Source organism: Neolamprologus brichardi, chromosome 17, assembly GCF_056152115.1.
Source record: "Neolamprologus brichardi isolate AB-2024 chromosome 17, ASM5615211v1, whole genome shotgun sequence".
Classification (NCBI taxonomy): domain Eukaryota; kingdom Metazoa; phylum Chordata; class Actinopteri; order Cichliformes; family Cichlidae; genus Neolamprologus; species Neolamprologus brichardi.
The window spans coordinates 23,414,280-23,435,147 of record NC_142120.1 but is presented as its reverse complement, the minus strand read 5'-3'; the positions used below and the strand labels follow the sequence as shown (position 1 = coordinate 23,435,147).

Below are 20,868 nucleotides of genomic sequence, written 5' to 3'. Positions count from 1 at the left end.
GGCACACACACACCTGTTTAAAGAGTTTTTGTTTTGTTTTTTGTTTTTACTTAAAGTATTGGTGTGACTTTTCTAATCATTTTTACACATGATAAACATTGACATGACTCACAAAACATCACAAACAGCGTGTATCAGTCACTCAAGGCACTCCTTTGCTGAGAGTTTCAACTACCCTTCCCTAGTCCTGATTTTATCAAAAATAACTTGTGGCTGTAGTAATCGAATTTCACAACCACTTCAGTAACAAATTACTTATGCAGAATCTGTATGGCAGCTAGACTTATAGTGACTCTGGTACCTGATACATGACAAACCTGATCCTCATTTCCATAGTAAATATTACAATTCCAGATGTAATCTCCTTTGTGATAACTACTACACAAATGATGGATTTTGATAAAGGTGTCTCGCACCAAATGGCTTTCTAGTCACGTCTCTCATGAATGAACAAATTAATCTTAATCCCAGGTGTGAAAGCGCTGACATTTTTGGAAGCTTAATTTTATCAGTATTCCTATATTTTGCATCCAAATATTATACTATAAAAGTGATAAAAATGATTGAAAGGATGGAAATGTAATGGAAAATTTGTGATTCAACTCATCAAACCTCAGCATACTATTGGTTTGTAACGTCCTTGTACAAAGACAGGGGGAAAAACAAACAAACTAGCTGGATTCAAGGTCTTGATCCATTGCATTATCAGTCTGGTGTCTACATGATGTTGAGAGTTTATTCCCTGAGTAGACAAAGATTGCATCTGGGCAATACATGTAAATGAGCTGTTATTATTGTGTTTATTTATTTGTGCTTGTATGAAGCCTTTTCAATTTATTTTACCAAAAGAAAGCGTAGCATCACACTATGATATTCTTTGAGTGTTATGAAAAGTGCTATGAACCAGTCAATTTACCAATATTTAAAAAATAGATTTTAAATAATTAAATAACAAAAATGAACTCACTATATTCCAAATTTGAGTTCATGGTAGAAAAACATGGAACGGAACTTTCTACAGACAAATTAACTTTTATTTAAATCTTAATTTACTTTTAGAGCTCAACGTGAATAAAACCATTCTATCACACGGAGAAAAGTGAACATAAAACACTTGCAGACCTTCAAGTTCTCCATACCAAAGATTTTATTATCTTAAGCATAAATGTTTTTCCCCAATACATGCTTTACCATTGATATTAGGCCACCACATGAGTGTTCAAATATATGGTAATAAATGAATCTTAGTTTTTACAATTTCTAACCATTAAAAATTATACATTCAAAAGGAAATTAATGAAACCCTAATGCAACATTCAAACAACTGAAAAATGTCAATGAATGACTGAGTTGAAAGTGTGTGAACATGCAACACAAAACAGGGTCCCCATGTTATCCAACATTTACTTCTAATTGCTTCCTATCTTAGGAATATAAATCTTATGAATTCCCCTGTGCCTCCACATCTAGCAAGCAGTGCAAAATCAGTCCACTCAAGACAACAACAAAAGCTACAGGTAAAGCCAAACCAGTTGAAGCTGGTATGAGGTAGAGCAAAATAGGATTTTCCCTATACCACAGCAGATAGTCCAGTTAACACACACATGCATCATAAAGTTTCCATAATAGAAAGAAAACAAACAAGTTAAAATAATGGTTATAACAAAGTTATATATTTGTAGTCATTAATTCGATTTTATTTATTTAGAGTCAATTCACAACAACGAGTGTCTCAAGGCACTTGATATTGTAAGGTAAAGCCCCTACACTAGAAACACCAGCAGTCATGACCCCTAAAGCAAGTGCATTCAACAACAGGAAAAAAAAACACCCCCGTCCCATTTAACAGGAAGAAACTTCTGGGAGAACCAGGCTCAAACTGGGGCAGTCATTTGCTGAGACCAGTTGGTAATGAGGGGAAAGAGAAGAGACCAGAAAAAAGATAGGACACAAGGCAATAGTAATGGTTTATAAAGTGAAAAGAAAAGTGAAAAGACATTTACCTTACTAGTATTTATTGTAATGGGTTAAATACTATATTAAACAATTTGCAATGAACATTTCATTTACTATCTGTACTATTAAACATTTAAACCATTACAGAGATCTTTTGCATGTTTCCATGTAGCATACAAGAAAATTAAGCAGCACACCTCCCACCAGTAACCTCATATGCACATAGTGAAGTCATAAGAATACACCTGGAACATATCTTTGCCAAAAGTTTGCACTTTTGCCTTTCTCAGTTAAGTGAATTTCTCCTGTACTTTGTGGGATACAGGGCCAGCGGATACTGTAGCAGTAGAGGACCCAAACTTACTGGTCATAGAGCCAGTGGATTGGCTGTCCTTGTAGAGAATTCTTTCAGAGCCAAAGACCTCAGCCTTCTTTGGCAGACCATTTGCGTCTTGAACAAAGTTCTCTCTGACCATTAGGATTTTTTGAGATCCAGGAAGGTCTCCTGGTTGTAGAGGACCTCCCTCAACATAGGAAGCCTGGTTCCCCTTTCGCACTTTCATTGACCCTGCAGGGACCTTACCCTCTACAACCTTCATGGTCTGAGAGCCAGACAAGTTTGTAGCTTGGATCAAGTTTGCATGACTCCGCTGGGCACCACTGTTATTCACCAGCACCATGGTGGGCTCCTGGGCTTGTCCACTGGACAAGAGAGTGTTTCCCTGAACAAATACTCCTTGGGCAGGTCCAGATTGCGTGTTGTTAACCAGTATCAGGCCTTGAAGGTTGGTGGTTGGTGCTTCAGCCAGGATCATAGTGTTCTGAACCTGTGGTTGGACTACGTAATGCATTGGCTGCAACACAGGAGTGGTTGTGTAGTAGACAGGCTGCTGTTGCTGTATTAGGACCATCTGGCCTTGATTTGCCAACCCTCTTGTCATTGTATTCATCCCTTCCCTCACTGCAGTTGTACTTTCCTTTGCCATTTCAGAATGCTCGGTTGTCTTCATGACCATACTCTGCTCCACTTTGGGCGTGGTTGGCTCCAGTTTGGGTGGAGGGGACAGTTTTTGTACACTCACCGAACTTGAAACTGAGGTTGGAGGATTGTTATTGACATTAGACACAGGAGGTGGCACTTGTTTGTCATCATAAGAAATTTTCTCGCCTCTGCACACCTCCGCGAGAGTCTTGAACTTTGGTCCAAGGTTATCAAGAAACTGAAGATCATTGTCTGACTCCAAAAGGCTACAGCAGCCTACTGAGCCAGCAGAGGACCCTTGGCCCTCATAATCATACACCAACAAACCATCTTTCACGCCAAGGTTATCATTTCCATCAGTGACTTTCTGTTGAAGTAAAAAGGACACCATTATTCAGATAGTATTTTTCATGTCAACTCTTGTTATGTGCAAGGAAACTAAATACGTTTTCAGCCTTAAGGGCTAATCAAAACATGTCCCTATAATTAATTCAAATCTCTACTTTGCTTTTCATTAGCTACTGAACCTTTCCAACTCATGAGATTTCTTACCTGATCGTAATATTGCCTCAAAAAGTGGTCTGGCAGAGCCATCCCATCATAAAGTCCTACACCTCCCAACGATTCTCTTGTCTCAGTCTCAGAGTAGAAACCACTTGGATCCTGTTGGTTCATGCCCCAAATTTCTTTTCTGTAACTACCTTGGTAGTTAGCCCCGTTCAGCCTATTAATGGATCCAACAGATTGTGCGAAATCAAAACTGCCCAACGCATCCATTGCTACAGGTTTTTGAGCCATGGCTACATCTCCATCCAGTTGTGTTGGCAAGTTCAGTAGTGGCACGTCCTATAATTGCGCCAAAAATGTACATGTTAGTTAAAAGTCACTTTGACACAACTTTCATGTAGGCATCACCACATTAGCCAATATTCTTCAGTGCAGTGAAGAAAATACAATTCTCACCGTGTTCTCTCCCTGACGTTCAGTGTGGTAGTTGATGAGATGTGACTTTGTATCAAATGGCATCTCAGTAAAGAGGTCTGGGAAGGTTGCAGCACCTCCACATTGACAGAAGAGTAGCAACAAAGGAATCACTGTAAAACCAAGTTTTAATTAACCTTCAATGTAAGGTATGAGGGTGCAGTAATCCTTCAAGGAAGAAGCTATAATTTATATACACAATAAAGTAACAGTAAATGTATCATAGTCTTACATCTGTCAGCAGCAGCTGTTTATTTAAAAAACTTTAAGGTGATTTCCCTCTTCTCTTAATTATCCAAAACCAAAACCAATACATTATGGCAATTAGGATGAATTAACACTTACACAACAAGAGCAATAGGCCCAGGAGTAACAGCCCAATGCCTGCAGGTCCCAACTTCGCTCCTTTGCTTGCACGACCACACATGATTCCATCCTCACAGGTGCAAACTTCAACCTTGACTTTCTGTGGATCTTGACACGCGTGCCCCTGCTGATCCTTCACCAAAAATTCCACCTCATAAATACCAGGCCAAAGAGACTCCTGAGACCGCAAGATAGCTGCAGTGTCTGTCAGAAAACAGAAAAATATGTGAAACAAAATGAACATGAACTAGATTATATAATTTCTGTAGAAATTGTGGTGGGATTGTTGCTACTGCCTTAATAAAATTCAATTTTAATTATCCAACAGTCGCCTCAAGTTGCTTTATATTGTAAGATAGATCCTACAATAATACAACAGAGAAAATGCCAACAATCATATGACCCTCTGAGCAAGCGCTTTGTCATGAGTGGGAAGGAAAAACTCCCTTTTAACAGGAAGAAACCTCCAGCGGAACCAGGCTCAGGGAGCGGCGACCATCTACTGCGACTAATTGGGGTGAGGGTAAGAAGACAGAAAAAAAGACATGCTGTGAAAGAAAGAAAGAGATTAATAACAAGTATGATTCAATTCAGAGAGGCCTATTAACACATAATGAGTGACAAAGGTGACTGAAGAAGAAATCAATGCATTATGGGAATTCCCCAGCAGCCTAAGCCTAATGCAGCAAAACTAAGGGAGGATTCAGGGTCACCTGATACAGCCGTAACTATATGCTTTAACAAAAAGGTACTGTACTTCATCTGGGGTTTGCTGCTTAGTTAGCTAAAAAAAAATCTCAAAGTAGCCAGCATATTAGGCTACAATTGTACTGTGCCTAATAACATGTCTAATAAAGCTGGTAGGGGTATAGCTGATGATGTAGCCAGGTACACAGGTGCACCTTATATAGTACATGGTGTGGCGCTTATACAGCTGTGGTGGCAGGGAAGGGTTTTTGGAGCTCCAACATGTGAGAGGTGAAGCAGTGGATTCAGGAGAAGTAGTAGAGGAGGACTGGGTGGCAGTCTTTATTTTCATGACTATTTACATTGTAGATTCTCACTGAAGGTATCAAAATGAATATGAATGAACACATATGGAATCATGTAGTAAACAAAAAAAAGAGTGAAACAACTCAAAACATGTTTTATATTTTTGATTCTTTAAAATAGCCACCCTTTACTTTGCACACTTTACATTCTCTCAATGAACTTCATGAGGAAGTCACCTGAAACAGTTTTCCAACAGTACTGAAGGTGTGCCCCAGAGAGACACTTGTTGGTCCATGTGCCTTCACTCTCTGGTCCATTTCATTCCAAAACATCTAACTGGGTTCAGGTCAGGTGACTGTGGCCATCTAGTGTGGCACTTCATCAATCTCCTTCTTGGTCAAATAGCTCTCATACAGCCTGGAGGTGTGTTTTGAGTCATTTTTCTTTTGAAAAATAAATGATGGTCCAACTGACTCCATACTGGTTCAGTGTGTCTGCTTGTTGCTTTTCATGAGTGGTGGTTTCTTAGCAGCTATTTGACCATAAAGGCCTGATTCATGCAGTCTCCTCTGAATAGTTGATGTAGAGACTGACTCTCTGCTGGAACTCTATGGGGCATTTACCTGTGCTCCAGTCTGAGGTGTTGTTAACTTGCAATTTCTGAGGCTGGTGACTCAGACTAATTTATCCTGAGCAGCAGAGGTGACTCTTGGGCTTCCTTTTCTCATGTGAGACAGTTTTTTTCATAGTGCTTGATGGTTTTTGCCACTGCACTTGGGATACACTGGGATACATTCAAAGTTTTAGCAATTTTCCAAACTGACTAACCTTTAGTCCATAAGTAATGATGGATTGTCATTTCTCTTTTCTTAGCTGATTGGTTCTTGCCATAATAGGAATTCTAACAGTTGTCAAATAGGGCTGTCAGCTGTGTACAAACCTGATTTCTGCACAACATAACTGATGGTCCCAACCCCATCAAGAAGGAAAGAAACTCCACAAATAAACCCTGACAAGACTAGGGATGGGTATCGAAAACCGGTTCTTGTTGAGAACCGGTTCCCACTGTTTCAATTCCTTGGAATCGTTTGCCATTTTTGCAAACGATTCCCTTATCGATTCCAGTCGCCCCGAATGACGTCACCACGTTGCGGAGCGTCATTTACCTGGCAGGAAACACGGCGGCTCAAACGCTAAAAAGTTTGGTTATACTTTACGAGAACGGATGACAACAGGGCAACTTGCAATACTTGCAAAGTAGATATTTCATTTAAGGGAGGAAACACTACGAATATGCAAAAGCATTTGCTCACAAAACGCGCGATAACCTTAAATAAATGTCATGTTTTTAATTCCGCTCCGGACTCGTGAATCTCAACCCAGCAGCAGCGGTAACGTTTGCACGTCCTCTCCCGTTAATACGGCAGGTAAATAATCAACTAACAGTGCATATTATGTTAGCGCGATCTGCCTTATTACAAAACCTGCCATTACTGTGCATTTAGGTGACCATGATGAGACAGACAGAGTCTGGCTCAGATGCTGGCAGTTCTCACTGCAGTCTACCGGTAGCGTCTCCTTTCAGGCCAGGATAGACGAATGTCACCGAGCAGTGACTAAGTTTGTGGTAAAAGGCTTGCACCCATTTGCCACAGCAGATGCCCCCGATTTTCGGTAAGTGAATGTGTTTAATTGTAGGCAGGGACATTATTGGATATTCTTGTGTAATTGCTACAGAAGAATATTTATTTTATTATTTTACATTCACAATTTTTTTTCCTGGGGACCCTGTGACACCCCATTGAAGAGCCGTAGGTTGGATCTGTTAAGATCTCACTGTTGGGTTTGTAAGGCCATGTTACTCCTAAATTTCTATCTTGTTCAAAGAGAAGATATAAAACAAAGATCTAAGCTAATTGACCTTAGTGTTCTCCTTTTTTTTAAAAAAAATAATCGATAAGAGAATCGATAAAGAATCTAATCGTTAAACAGAATCGAAAATGGAATCGGAATTGTGAAAATCTTATCAATACCCATCCCTAGACAAGACACACCTATGAAGTAAAAGCCATTTCAGGTGACTACATCATGAAGCTCACTGAGAGAAATTTTTAGTGTTTTTTTTTTTTTTTTAAAAACAATTTTTCCTTTGCTACATAATTCCGTAGTGTGTATTATATAAAAAATATTCCCGGCTCGCCCCTGCAGGCAGTCTTTATTCTCCTAGCTTGGGTCCTCTACCAGAGGCCTGGGAGCTTGAGGGTTCTGTGCTGTTCCTAGGACTGCGCTCTTCTGGACAGAGATCTCAGATGTTGTTCCTGGGATCTGCTGGAGCCACTCGCCTAGCTTGGGGGTCGCTGCACTGAGCACTCCAATTACCACTGGGACCACTGTTACCTTCACCCTCCACATCGTCCCGTGCTCTTCCCTGAGCCACTGGCACTTCTCTAGCTTCTTGTGTTTCTTCTTCCTGATGCTCCTGTCATTTGGTATTTGCTACATGTATCACTACAGCCGTCTTCTTCTGATTGCCCGCCACTACTATGTCTGGTTGTTTAGCCATCACCATTTTGTCCGTCTGTATCTGGAAGTCCCACAGGATCTTAGCTCGGTCATTCTCGACCTCCCATTTTGACCTCAGGACTTTCAGGCCATAGTCGGCACAGATGTTCCTGTATACTGTGTCACTTGGTTATAGTGTTCCGTGTATGCCCTGCCTGCTAGCATCTTGCACCCGGCTGTTATGTGCTGGACTCAGGGGCATCTTTACACATCCTACACGTCGGGTCTTACCCGGTGTGATAGACCCCAGCCTCTATGGATCTTGCGCTCAGAGCTTGTTCTTCTGCTGCCATGATGAGTGCCTCTATGCTGTCTTTCAGTCCAGTTTTGTCCAGTCACTGGTAGGATTTCTGAATGTCAGCCACTTCCTATATCTGCCAGTGCTACATACTGTACAGGGGCCTGTCCTTCCATGATGGTTAGTCCTCCTTCTTGGGTTTGTGCTGCCGGAGTTATTCACTGATCACGCGGTCGATCATGACCATCTTCCTGATGTACTGGTGGATATATGTTGTCTCAATATGGAATGTTGTACTGACACTCACCAGTCCCCAGGTTCCTTTCTTCCGCGCAGCACACAGTCTCAGGGTGCTGGACTTGTGGTGAAACCCTCCGTGCATGGTCAGGAACTTCCTGCTCTTGACGTCAGTGACTTCTATGTCCTCCTGTGGCCAGCTTATTGTCCCAGCAAGGTACTTGATTACAGGCAGGGCGAAGATGTTGATAGCCTGGATCTTGTTCTTACTGTTCAGTTGACTCCTCAGGACTTGCCTGACCCTCTGCAGGTACTTGGTGGTTGCAGTTTTCTTAGTGGCCTCTTCATGGTTCCCATTTGTCTGTGAGATTTGAAGGTGCTTGTAGCTGTCCTTAATGTCTGCAATGTTGCCTTCTGGTAGTTTGATCCCCTCAGTTCTGACTACCTTCCCTCTCCTCGTTATCATCCAACTATATTTCTCCAGTCCGAACTGGTGGTGTGGGTCAGTGAATCAATGTCTCATTCGCTCTTGGTGTACAGCTACATCTATGTAAATGAGGTCGCTGACAATTGCTTTATTCTGTAGTCGGTATCTGTAGCCAGTCTTGTCAGCGAGGGGTCAATCAAAGTTCCAAACATGAACTCAGTAATGAGTAGCTCCACCGTTGTTGATCCGTATTGTTGATCACTTCACAAATTAGTTGGGGCAAACATTTCCAGGAGGTAAGTGGGAAGATTTCTCCAAGTGGTGAAGACGGCTGCACAAAGGGCATCTACTGTCTGGAACTGTTGTCCATTTAAAAAAAATTCCTTTGCCATCCATCCCCCCAAATTTTTAATTGGATTTAGATTAGGGGAACATGCAGGATGGTTCAAAAGAGTGATGTTATTCTCCTTGAAGAAGTCCCTTGTCCTGCGGTCATTGCGTACTGCAGCATTGTCCTGTTGAAAAACATAGTCGAGGGCTCTCAATCATGAGTGATGGTCTCTGCAACATCTGGACATAGCCAGCGGCCGTTTGACGCCCCTCCACCTCCTGAAGCGCCATTGTTTCACCGAACGAAAAAGCACCCGAGACCATTATGACGTCCCCTCCACTGTGGCGCGTAGAGAACATCTCAGGTGGCATCTGCTTGTCATGCCAGTAACAATGGGGTCTTCCACTTGACTTTTTTGTTCCATAATCCTTAGGATCATTTAAGAAATTCCAAATGACTGTCTTATTGTGCCCCACCTCAGCAGTGATGGTGTGCTGCGAGAGACCCTACTTGTGCAGTTCAACAACCCGACCACGTTCAAATAGGAAGGTTATTTTTGCCTTTGCCATCAGAAGGTCATGACAGTGTGACCACCTGACAGAAAATGACAATGAATCCACATTTCTGCACAGATTTGGCCTTTTAAAGGTATGTGGTCCTAAACTTCAGTTTAAGTGTTGTTTTTCAATAAATTGCATGCTCAAAAAATGTTTTGTCTCACTCCCATTTCTTCTTGTTGCATGTTGAAAGCTCTACATTTTACCTTGTTAAGATCCAACCATGCAAAATATGATTTTTTGCCATTTTTCAAGTGGTCTTAAACCTTTGATCTGGACTGTGTATATATGTATATACATATACAGAAGTAAAAAGGAATCATGCAAATTGAAGTGAAATATAGTGAATTAATGTGATAACTGTAATAAAGTAGCTTTTGCTAGAAAGTGATCAAAACTTTTATGTGAGAGGTCACAGGGAGAAGGTGAGACGATGCTTGGATGTCACACCAAGTGACTGGATGCAAATATTGGCCATGTAAAGATGGAAAGGTGGAGGGAAGAGGATGTATAAAACTCTTTGCAGGTAACCATTAGCCGTTATTTCTTTGTAGTTTTGTCATAGCGAGCAGAAGATCCTCTATAGCCAGAATGTCTTCTCTTTAGTCCACTAAAACTGATACAGCAACAATTTAGATTTGATTATTTAAGATTTTTACTTTTTTCTAAAATTTAAATTGATTTAATTATGTGATTATTACCTGATTGAGCCATTTACTTTTCCCTTGCTAAATCACTTAAATAAAGCACCGTATCTGCAATTAAAGTTAATTTTGTTTATTTCAATTTTTTTTTAAAAACCCCCCCCAAATAGGTTTGTTGTGGTACTGTTTTGAAAGCAACCAATCACATTTGAGCCATCCTTCCTTGGAGTCTATTTCTTAACTGTAAAAAGTCAGATAAATTTGGACAAGAAGAAGTTAACACAGGGAGGAGAGCAAGTACACACTCATCTTCTTTGGCCAGTTGGTGGTTCAGTCTCTGAATGTACCACACATGATATTGTGGTGATGTTTTCTACTCACCATTAAGATGCTCCACTTGCCATTTTCCCTTAGTGCCTTCTGGGAGGATCTCAAACACAAAAGGAGGTCCATTGGGAAATGCATCCTCATCGTTAGCGTTCACTATAACAGCATCCACTGTTGTGCACATAGTCTCCATGTTACTTGTCAAGATGGGGCAGTGGTCATTAAAATCCTCCACTTGGATGGCTATGGTGCCAGTGGCTGTTTTATCAGGTGTGTCTGGTAAATTTAAAAAAAAGAAATAAAAAGCAAGAATTTAACATTTTTCCTTTGATTATGTCCATTTTGTCAGAGAACTATTTGCTTTGCTATTACTATGTTTGGACAAAAAGTAAAACTAATATTGATTTTGTTTATTTACATGAATCTTACTGCTGAATAGACATTTTGTTTTTACTCATGACAAGACGGCATTATACAGACTGTACAGGTGTATTTAGCCAGCAATGTGATGCACTTGTAGTTATGTTGCATTAGGTTTTTAATCATGCATCAATACCCTGACAGTAAATAATAATTTTTTTGTCTACAAAATATCAGGCAATTTGTTTACAATATTATGTTTAGTAAAAACTATCACCGGTTGTGTTACATTTATGTTTTTGAATTTCACAGTAAAGGAAGTTGGCTTGACTAATAAGTGAGAAATTCCCAGGGGTTGCAATTCCAAAGCTACTTTTCAAGGGTACTCCCCTTACGTAAAAAATTTTTGAAGTGTCGGCCTTTATACAGTAAAGCAGCATACCTTCTGAAATGCAGAGTATCTTGGCAAAATATGTCCCATTGACCAAGTGTGGAGATTCCCTGTCAGGCATCTTGTTCAGTTTGATCTCAGCTGTGACTGGGTCAATAGTTAGCCAGTTGTTAGGGTCGAATCCCTTAATATACCTACAGCAGAAATAAGCTATATTGTTATTACGGTGAATGAAAGGTGAAAGTGACACTGTAGTTTAGTTTTAGTGGTTTTAATGTGCACTTATTTGTATATGCACTGACCTGACATTTTCAGCGGGTTTCCTAGTGTCTCCATCTATTGCAGGGTAGCTGGCAATAACATCTTTAATGTTGAAGGAGGTGCTTCCTCCCTCTGAGACATGAATGGCTTTAACTTTGGGATCAAACTTTGCCCCCTCAGGCTGGTTCTTCACATTGATTTTGATAGGATAGGTTTTAAAGGTTGTCCCACCAGAAATCCCAGCAGCTCCAGTTGCACCCCCTGCTCCTCCTCCTCCTCCTCCACCCCCTCCTCCACCCCCTCCTCCTCCCCCTGCTCCTCCCCCTCCCCCTGCTCCTCCCCCTGCTCCTCCCCCTGCTCCTCCCCCTCCTCCTCCAATATTTATTCCAGCACTTGTTCCAGATCCATATGGCTGAGCCTTGTTCCTCACTGATAGTCCAAGTTCAATGTTTTTTACATCTTCATAATCCACAGCCTACACAGATGACAGACAGAAACAAAGATTATCTGTTACAATTCATCATAATAATGACAGATGTTTGCATTTATTAATGGTCTTCCTGAGTTAAATGAAAACAATTAATCATTAATAATTCACAAACCTACTGCCAATTAGTACATGAGATTAAAGAAAATGTCAAAGATATACAGAAATTCTATTCATAATTATATGGACAAAACTTTAGGCAGACCCAAGAACAGTCAGATAAGAGATGATGATCTCATGGGCATGCAATACTTAACTAACTGAAAAAATTAAACTATTTCACAATATAAAACATGTATTTGTTTTTCTGGACAGTACAGTTTGCCGGACAATTTGATCAAATGGACACTGGACTATTCCGCCAGATTTGGTGTTTAAAATGCATATGCTCTGAGATATCAAGATTTCTATTTGCATTGTTTTTATGCTGTATTAAAGACTAGGATTAATAATAATAATAATAATAATAATAACATGTTTCATTTCAAACTGCAGTACCTTATCAAGCATTAGGATTCCCTCGTTGGTGTTGGGATCTGTTTTAATGCTGAAATACCCAGCCTCGTTGCCCTTGACAATATCAAATACAGCTTCCCAGTTGTCAGTGCCTTGCAGGTCCAGGTCCTGTGCTTTGATTCTCATCACCTCCACACCTTCTGTGTTCTCCTCAATGCTACCTTCATACTATAGGTGGAGAATATAAAAAATCATAGGGGTTATTTCAGCAATATGTTGTATACATTTGTAAATAACTACACAGTTGATTTAAAAGAGAGCAAGAAAGAAAACTACCTGTTCCTTTTCCAGAGTTGGTAGGTTGTCATTCACATCACCAACAGCTATAGTAACAGTGGCAGTTCCAGTGTTCCCCTCTGGTTTACCATTTAGGTCCTGACCTTTTACTGTCAGGATATACTGATCACATTTCTGAAATCACAGACCAATAAGTTACTAATTTCTTAGAGAGACTGCATCACACTTTACTGTAGCAATATTTCTGGTTAGCTATCCATTAGGTAGGTAGGCAAAATAGCTAACCAGGAACACTTTCAGTGATCAAAGGAAAAAAAAAAACTGTCCACTGATATAAATTTGGTGACTAGTATAGTCCATGAATTTGCCTTTGCCTCATGTTCTCCAGTGCAGGATTAGAGAAGGATCATAGGAGGTCGTACTAAAAAGACTGTTTCTCTATCTCCAAGTCTCTTTGTTCTGGTCACAAAGAGACCAGAACAAAGTTTCATGACTTTTTCTCCCCAGCTTCTACACAGATTGAAGTTTCATTAGTCACTTTGTTCTAAAACTTCCCATTTACAAGTATAAGTCAGTTTAAGTTATTGGTGTTTGTTCTGTTTCCCCCTGTTGTATGTAAATCTTATGGCCAAACCACTATAAAGGTAACCCTGCTGCGTCTTTGTGTTTAGGTCAGTTTGTGCTACGTCCACACTAGCCCGGATAGATTTGAAAATGGCATTTTTGTCTGAAAACCCTCCGCATCCACACTAGCGTTTTCAGTCGTTTTCACAGAGTTGTGCGTCCACATTGAAACGGCTGAAAGCGCTTATGTTCCAGTATTGCGCATGCGTGAAAAGCAAGAAGATTCGGCCTGCCTCATTTCTGTATGCCGTTTATTTACTTTCCATCTCTTTGAAACGTCGCAGCAAAATGTTCAGGAAAAGCACAGAGTTTTTTAAATGGACTAACAATGAGGTGGAGTTGTGGCTGCGAGTAACACAAAAGCACAAAGTTGCAAAAGTGAGTGAGAATTAAAGAATTTGAAGAAAAGCTATCTGGAGCATGTACATACTGAGAGCGTTTTGAGTTTTGAGAGCGTTTTGAAAACGCTGCGTTTTCCTTCAGCGAAAACGCCATCTCAGTGTGAACGGGAGGCCAAAATGGAGAGAAAACGATGCGTTTTCAAATGAAAATGCGTTAGTGTGGACGTAGCTTGTGAGTTAAGGTGGGTATACTTTGTTTGGTTAGATACGTTTTTTTCAGTAGAATTTATATTTAGTAGACATCTTTGATGGGCCCATTAATTATATTTTGAACTCTGTCCTTTTGAACTTTTTTTTAGGGTAAAATAAAAATAACACACACACACACACACACACACACACACACACACACACACTTTGAAATCCAGAGTTTTCATTAAGCACCAAATATATTACATATCATGTTTTAACTGTTTAAAAAGTTTAATGTTTGCAAACTTTCTCATATTTTCTCCGTACTCACGGTCAGGTGTTCTGTAAAAATGCTGTTCTATGCAGTTTACTGAATATATAGATAACCAAGTTGTTTGTTGAGATCAGGGAAAGCCATATGTATAAAAACAGAATTCCAGAGTGTGGAATTTAACAACAACAACAAAAAACAAATTACTTGAGCTGCAATAAAATGGTTAATAACCAAGATGATAATTATTTTTGGCAAATAATAGAAATATCAGTTAATTAACATGACTGCTCATTACTCTAATAAACATTATGTATTTACTGAACTTTACTGTCTGAAAAAATGTCTTAAACTAGATTTTCATTGGACTTTAAAATTCAGATGCTAGAATAATTATTCTAACATTTGATTTTATTATGATTATGATTATTATTATCACCAAATATCAAAATTCAAATAAAAAAGTAACTACATAGCTCTGAAACTGGTGTGGGGTTTAGTTCATACCTCTCTGTCTAATTTGTTTTTGATGAAGATGGACCCATCACTGTTCATGTAAAACATGTCATGAGGTGGTTTCTGGTCTATGATGGTATGAAAAACCTGGGAATTTTCATGGTCTGGTTGATCGGCATCCGTTGCCGCGACTTTCATAACAAAAGTCCCTGTAAGCATATCAAGGAATGACATTTTAATTTCTCAAAAAACAAAAACAAACAAACAAAACCTCTCTGTGGCATCTTCAAAAGTTGAGACTACTACGACCTGGATGATGGAGAATCTACACAGACAACATCAAGCATTCTAGTATCGCCTAATACCTTCAACACAACCCATCTCACAGCTGATGTACATTAAAAAAAAAACACCCTGTTCCATAATACATTGAGTATAACATTACATTTAAGTAAGTTCAACCTGTAAGCAATGTAACAAAAACAAAAACTTTGTTTTCATTTATTAATTAAATATTAGTCATATGGGAATAGGGAGTCATCGCATGCCAGATAGTGATTAGTGAGGAATTTTCATAAAAACGAAGCACTAACCTCGCGGTGTAAGCTCATCCACACGCCCAGTATAGACGTCTTGAAACACTGGTGCATTGTCATTCTGATCAGTAATGTTGAATCGTACGTCTATGTTTTCCTCTGCCAGAATGCCATTAGTGTACCTAGCAACACCAGAAAGCTAAAATAGGAAACCTTGTTAGGTTTAATTAAGACGTTACAAATATTTATGTAAACTGTTGATACGGAATGCACTGAAGTCATGATGGAAAATAACCGTTTTTGTCTCACTCACATTGTACAAACTGATGAACTCTCTGTCAAGTAATTGGGTCACACGAATCAATCCAGTTCTTTCGTCAACTACAAACACATGGAAGGGATCTTGGTTTGCGCCACGGCCTTTCAGGGAGTATTTGAGATTTCCTTTACCATCATCTAAATCTGAATGAATCTGAAAATGAGATGAAAAGCTAAGCATAGCATAATTCACAAATATGTCATAATCATAGGACAATAACGACAACAAAGACAACACAGATTCCTCATATCTTAGTATGTTAATGCTAAAAACCTTAATATATTGTATATCATGATTTTCTAACCATAATAAAATTTATTTTAATCAATTTAATTAAAATAAAAAATTAAAAGATCATCAAAATAAAAAGGAATAAAAAACTAAATCAATGACTCACCCTGGCAACGGAAATCTTATTTGTGTGGTCCACATTTTCCTCCAAGTTCACTGGTGGGGGAAGCCAGGCTCTTTTCCTTCTTATTAGACTGTCTCTGGATTTGGCTTTCGTCACAACTGCCTGGACCTGAAATACAACACATACGCTTAAACATGTTTGGAGAAATCACCAGCCATTTAAAGAAAACAAGAACACCCATTTTTAATCCTTGTCAAGCATTTCTTGGAATTAATGTCTGTAATTTAAAACCTAGAGAGATGTTTAAAGATCAGGTTTTTGTTATATATCAGTTTGAAAAACCTTAAAAGCAACAGTCTGCAATTGTTTGTCAATCTTCCTGTCTTTAGCAGGTAAAATATGACTTGGTGAATAATTCACTCACAGCAGGAAAGTTTCAGGTCTTTACTTTCAAAAATTCTTGCTTTGGCTGAGTTGTCACACATACATGCTCGCCACACACACACACACACACACACACACACACACACACACACACACACACACACACACACACACGTATACATGTATGTATGCATGTAAATATGTGTGTGTGTATGCATGCATGTGTGGCGTCTCAGCCAGCCAACAAACTCTGCAGGTTACATTGTGAGCTAATCATAAATCAAGATGCTATTAAACCGTGCATGTAAAAACACGCGCCTTGCAGGGGCTATAAAGCTGCTAGCTTTCCCAGTAAACACAAATGCTGACACACCTCTTGCCGCTACTGGAAAGGTTCAGTTGAACCATGTAAGGTAACAATGACAAGAAAAGCAAGGAGTGGTTGTATACTTTTACTGCCGTCAAATAACTCATTCAAAACATTTAAAAACAACTCTCTATTCATTTGAGGAAATCTCTCTGAGGTCAGAACCTTATTTCCCACACTTTTATAACTATGAAACTAAATGTATTTATTATAGTGACCTAAAGGTTTTTCAGAATGTAAAGTGAAGAATCAACAGTTATAGATAATAACAACATTCAGTTATGAACAACATAGTTTTTCCTGAGAGTTTTTTACTTTTGAGTTTGTGGTCTGAATGCCAATAGCTATTCCATCCGAATTACATCTTGATTCAAGCAACACCAAACAACTTTAGTTCGGTAAAAAGGTAAAATAGTACAAAGGGGGGGGGGAGCTCAGGCGTGTCCAAGCTGGCCTAGTTAATGCAGAGGCTGAACTAGAGTGTAAGCCAGTGTTGTGCCAAAAAGCGACTGAAAAAAAGTGATTTCAGAGTTTTCTGTGTGTGTTTTGTGGTCTACAATGCTTACTTATACTGTTAAATAGACCTTAGTGAACACGATTTATGAATGGGTTACATTCAGGGGTCTCAAACTTAAATGAGCTGTGGGCCACTGCTTGTACAGTCTTCTCATTGGAGGGCTGCTTACGTGTTCAAATAGTAAGAAAAAAATCCCAAGAATACACCCACAAATATGTCTAAAAATGCAGTGTTTTGTTTTTTTTAAACTTTAAATATTGTATAACAAGAAAAAACTGCAAACATGAGTGCATTCTCCCCCCCCCTCACTCTTAACTGAAGCCTTTCAGTAAATTACCAAATACACAAACTGATACTCTCTTTATGCCTAGACACGGTCCAGCACTTCTGCTATAATTTTGTTCGTATTTAACAAAATACAAATGCAGACATAAGTGTACACATTAGGTTTTGACTGTTAGTGAAAATTGTTTTCTTTACAAATAACTGTCACTGAACTAACACACCCGATCCTTCAAGATGTTTGTACTCTCTGCTCATATTGCCTTCATATAAAATATATACTTTTTGCTTTTTACATAACTTATTTTAACATTGCACTCAGCAAATCCTCCCAAAGAAAAAACACTTAAAGGGCCAAGTCGCATTATATTTTTTCACAGCAATATACAGTAGGGGTGACACAGTTGTAAGTGGTCCCCGGCCGTGATTTTGAGACCCCTGGGTTAGATATAAAATAGAAGAACTATTCCTTTTTTAAGTATCTTTATGACTGCATCATTTTAACCATATTATAATCAATCCAGTCCTCCTTGGTAACCTATCACATCACAGTTCTGCTCTATTTGTTACAACTTCTGCTAGCCAGCTCTCTCCTGAAAAAGACATTTTTAATGTCAATGGCACTTTTTGCCGGGATAAATAACAGGATAAGTAACAGTCACTTTCCAAAAATTGATTAGAGCTTCTACTTTATGATAGGGATGCTCCCTCTACCTCAAAATTACTTGATATCTTTCAGGAGAGATATGTTTGATCTATTTTTTGACAGATTATAGATCAAGCAAGTCATTTCTAACAGTTTAAATGTGAGCAATCATTTTATGGCAAACACCGGGGTCTTGCCAGTGAAGCTGCCCCCGACACAATCTGTTTCCCCTTCTGGAGCGCGTGCTGGGCAAGGACAGCGGATCCAGTCGACTCCGCCTCAATTCCAACCAACAGTCGTGGCTGATATTTTACTTTAGTAAAAAAAAGTTAAAGATGAATATCATTACATTGCCGTTCATTTGTTTGGGTTACAACAGAAAAGTATACATTTACTGTTGTCACGTTGTGCCGGAGGGGATTATTTCAGCAAATTGAGGACGTTTTGCCTGATAAGCGCATAATCATGTCTGCTGGAAGTCGACTTTTCTAAACTAACGCTCAATATACCAGATTCTCAAACCATGTTTGTCAATGATTTGAACAGGGGGAGAAAATTGCGGCAGGTTCAGCTTGATATTATTTATAACACATATTTGATTTTATTTATTACAAATTATCTCCGGGATAACTACCTTGACACGACATCACGTTTTGGCAGACGATCGCTTTTTAGCACCGGTTTTGCTTCATATTGCCTACTGAAATCACGATAATGCTCATTTTACTATTCATAATTGTGATTAGATTTAAAAATGCTTGGCTATGATTTGTTGTCTTTAATCTATTATACATTTTGATTGATTTATGTTTTAAAAAGACGAAAAACCGAAATAATAAAAGCAACAAAAGAATCACATTATGAATTAAGCTTTATAGAAAAAAAAAAACCTACTTTCCATATGAAAGTCTTTTCTAATCGACACAAAAGTCTTTCTGGACTCACCACAAAAAGTAGCAACACAAACACGGGCCAACAAATCCGAATCATGACTGAAGAAACGTCTCAGGGGAGTCTCCCAGCGGCATGGAGAGTTTCTTACTGTCTGGATAAAAGCTGTCAAACGACTATAAATTTCACTGGCTTCTACTTAAGACTTGGAAAAGAAAAAACATCACACCAACGCCAACAACTTTTACTGCGATACAAAAGACACGTGGGCGTTACACACAAGCAACAAAGGCAACACCCTGGCTGTAATACTTTTGTGCAGGTGTGGCATTCACTGAGCGCATGCGTGTAACCTGCCAAGTGCAAAGTAAGCCACACCCAATTGTTCTTATAAACTCATAAACATAAAAAACGCATAGCAACACAGGATACCTTACAATTTTAAAGATAATTTAAACATGTGAAATTATTTAAATATAAAGCGCACCATTCGGTTATAGTGAAATTATTTAGTCCTGCACTGACCTCACCAGGCGGATGGATAACACATCCCGTCCTTTTCTTGTTTGTTTTTGTGTTTTCTGTTGGCTCCCCTGTTTCCTCCTTTATGTGTGTGCGTGCGTGCGTGCGTGCGTGTGTTCATTCATGCGTGCCAGTTTATGGGCATCATCAGGCCAAAAGGTATTTCCCACGCTGAAGCCAGCCACACCCGTCTTCCATCAAGACTCACCAGCTGCCACTGAGTACCCTCGTTTCAAGTTTCTTTTAGTCATTAGTGACTATGCAACCAGGCATCCTGAAGCCTATCCTTTTGAGATAGGATAGGCTAAGATTTTTTTTTGCTAAAGTTTTTCAGTCAGGTGCAAATCTCCAGACATATCAGAAAGAAAGATTTCTTAATAAACATGAATAGTCACAAATACTAAATTTTTCATACAATCAGTGTCCAATCTTTTAAAAAAATATTGTTCAACAGTTTTAAGATAAACATCTCATGTCTGGATCTCCTTCATACCTGCTTCATGCCCTGGGGGACAGGGCTATGGCTTCCCACACCTAGCAGATCGTTAAATGGAGAAACCTTTTGAATACAAGCGTTCTGTTCCACACAGGTGTTCACAGACACAAACTACACCTTTCTTGGCTGCTACCTCAAAGCACATTGTGCGTTGTCGATCTTGCGTTCTGCACAATAACATTTAATATTTAGTATCTAGAGGTGTGGTCTCGAGTCACATGACTTGGACTCGAGACAGACTCGACAGGAACAAGACATCACAAGACATCAGGAACTGCTGCGTTCTGGCCTTCACAGAGACATGGCTGGAGACCAGCGTCCCCGACTGCGCCATCACGCAAGGTGAACTAGCAAACACTGTCGTAGTTACATGCGGCTGTCTTCTTGTTTAATGGCAGATACTCCCTTCACCCGTCACTTCCGTCACTTTGAGACAACTGACTGGCAGATATTTGTGGATGCAGCTGATGGCAACATCAATGAACTCACAGACTCTGTCATTGGATATATTGGAAAGTGCATGGATGATATCATCACAAAAACCACTGTCCGCATATATCCAAATCAGAAACCCTGAGTAAATAAAGACGTTCGCGCCAAGCTAAAAGTGCGGACCTCTGCCTTTAACTCCGGGGATGCTGATGCTTATAAAGCAGCCCGGTATGACCTCCGAAAGTCCATAAAAAAGGCCAGAAAGGACTACAGGGACAAAATGGAGTCCAGCTACCACAGCTTTGACACCAGGCGACTGTGGAATGGACTGCGCTGCATCACTGACTACAAGAAGGTCAACACAGTCATTGTTCAGCCCACTGC

General features: G+C 39.5%; 1 protein-coding gene and 1 pseudogene across 1 annotated transcript; both read right to left on the bottom strand.

Moving 5' to 3' along the window:
• Positions 1 to 1,129: 1,129 nt before the first annotated feature.
• Positions 1,130 to 19,307, bottom strand: LOC102787799 (desmoglein-2.1-like). The gene is made up of 14 exons (XM_035906549.2): positions 19,089 to 19,307; positions 15,990 to 16,115; positions 15,587 to 15,745; positions 15,331 to 15,472; positions 14,789 to 14,946; positions 12,893 to 13,027; positions 12,599 to 12,784; positions 11,655 to 12,088; positions 11,404 to 11,546; positions 10,656 to 10,877; positions 4,265 to 4,489; positions 3,902 to 4,032; positions 3,491 to 3,784; positions 1,130 to 3,305 (listed from the first exon to the last, which is right to left on the bottom strand). Exons 1-14 carry the CDS (start codon positions 19,131 to 19,133, stop codon positions 2,247 to 2,249), a joined length of 3,459 nt encoding a protein of 1,152 aa, XP_035762442.2. The 5' UTR covers positions 19,134 to 19,307; the 3' UTR covers positions 1,130 to 2,246.
• Positions 7,798 to 9,363, bottom strand: LOC148097936 (uncharacterized; annotated as a pseudogene).
• Positions 19,308 to 20,868: the final 1,561 nt, after the last annotated feature.

Bases quoted from the DNA above. Each gene is read 5' to 3' on its own strand.
- LOC102787799 (XM_035906549.2), bottom strand. From the start codon at position 19,133: ATGATTCGGATTTGTTGGCCCGTGTTTGTGTTGCTACTTTTTGTG. The intron at 14,947-15,330 runs GTTAGTGCTTCG...ATATGCTTACAG, and splicing joins GGATGAGCTTACACCGCGAG to GGACTTTTGTTATGAAAGTC. The intron at 12,785-12,892 runs GTAGTTTTCTTT...CTCCACCTATAG, and splicing joins CAACTCTGGAAAAGGAACAG to TATGAAGGTAGCATTGAGGA.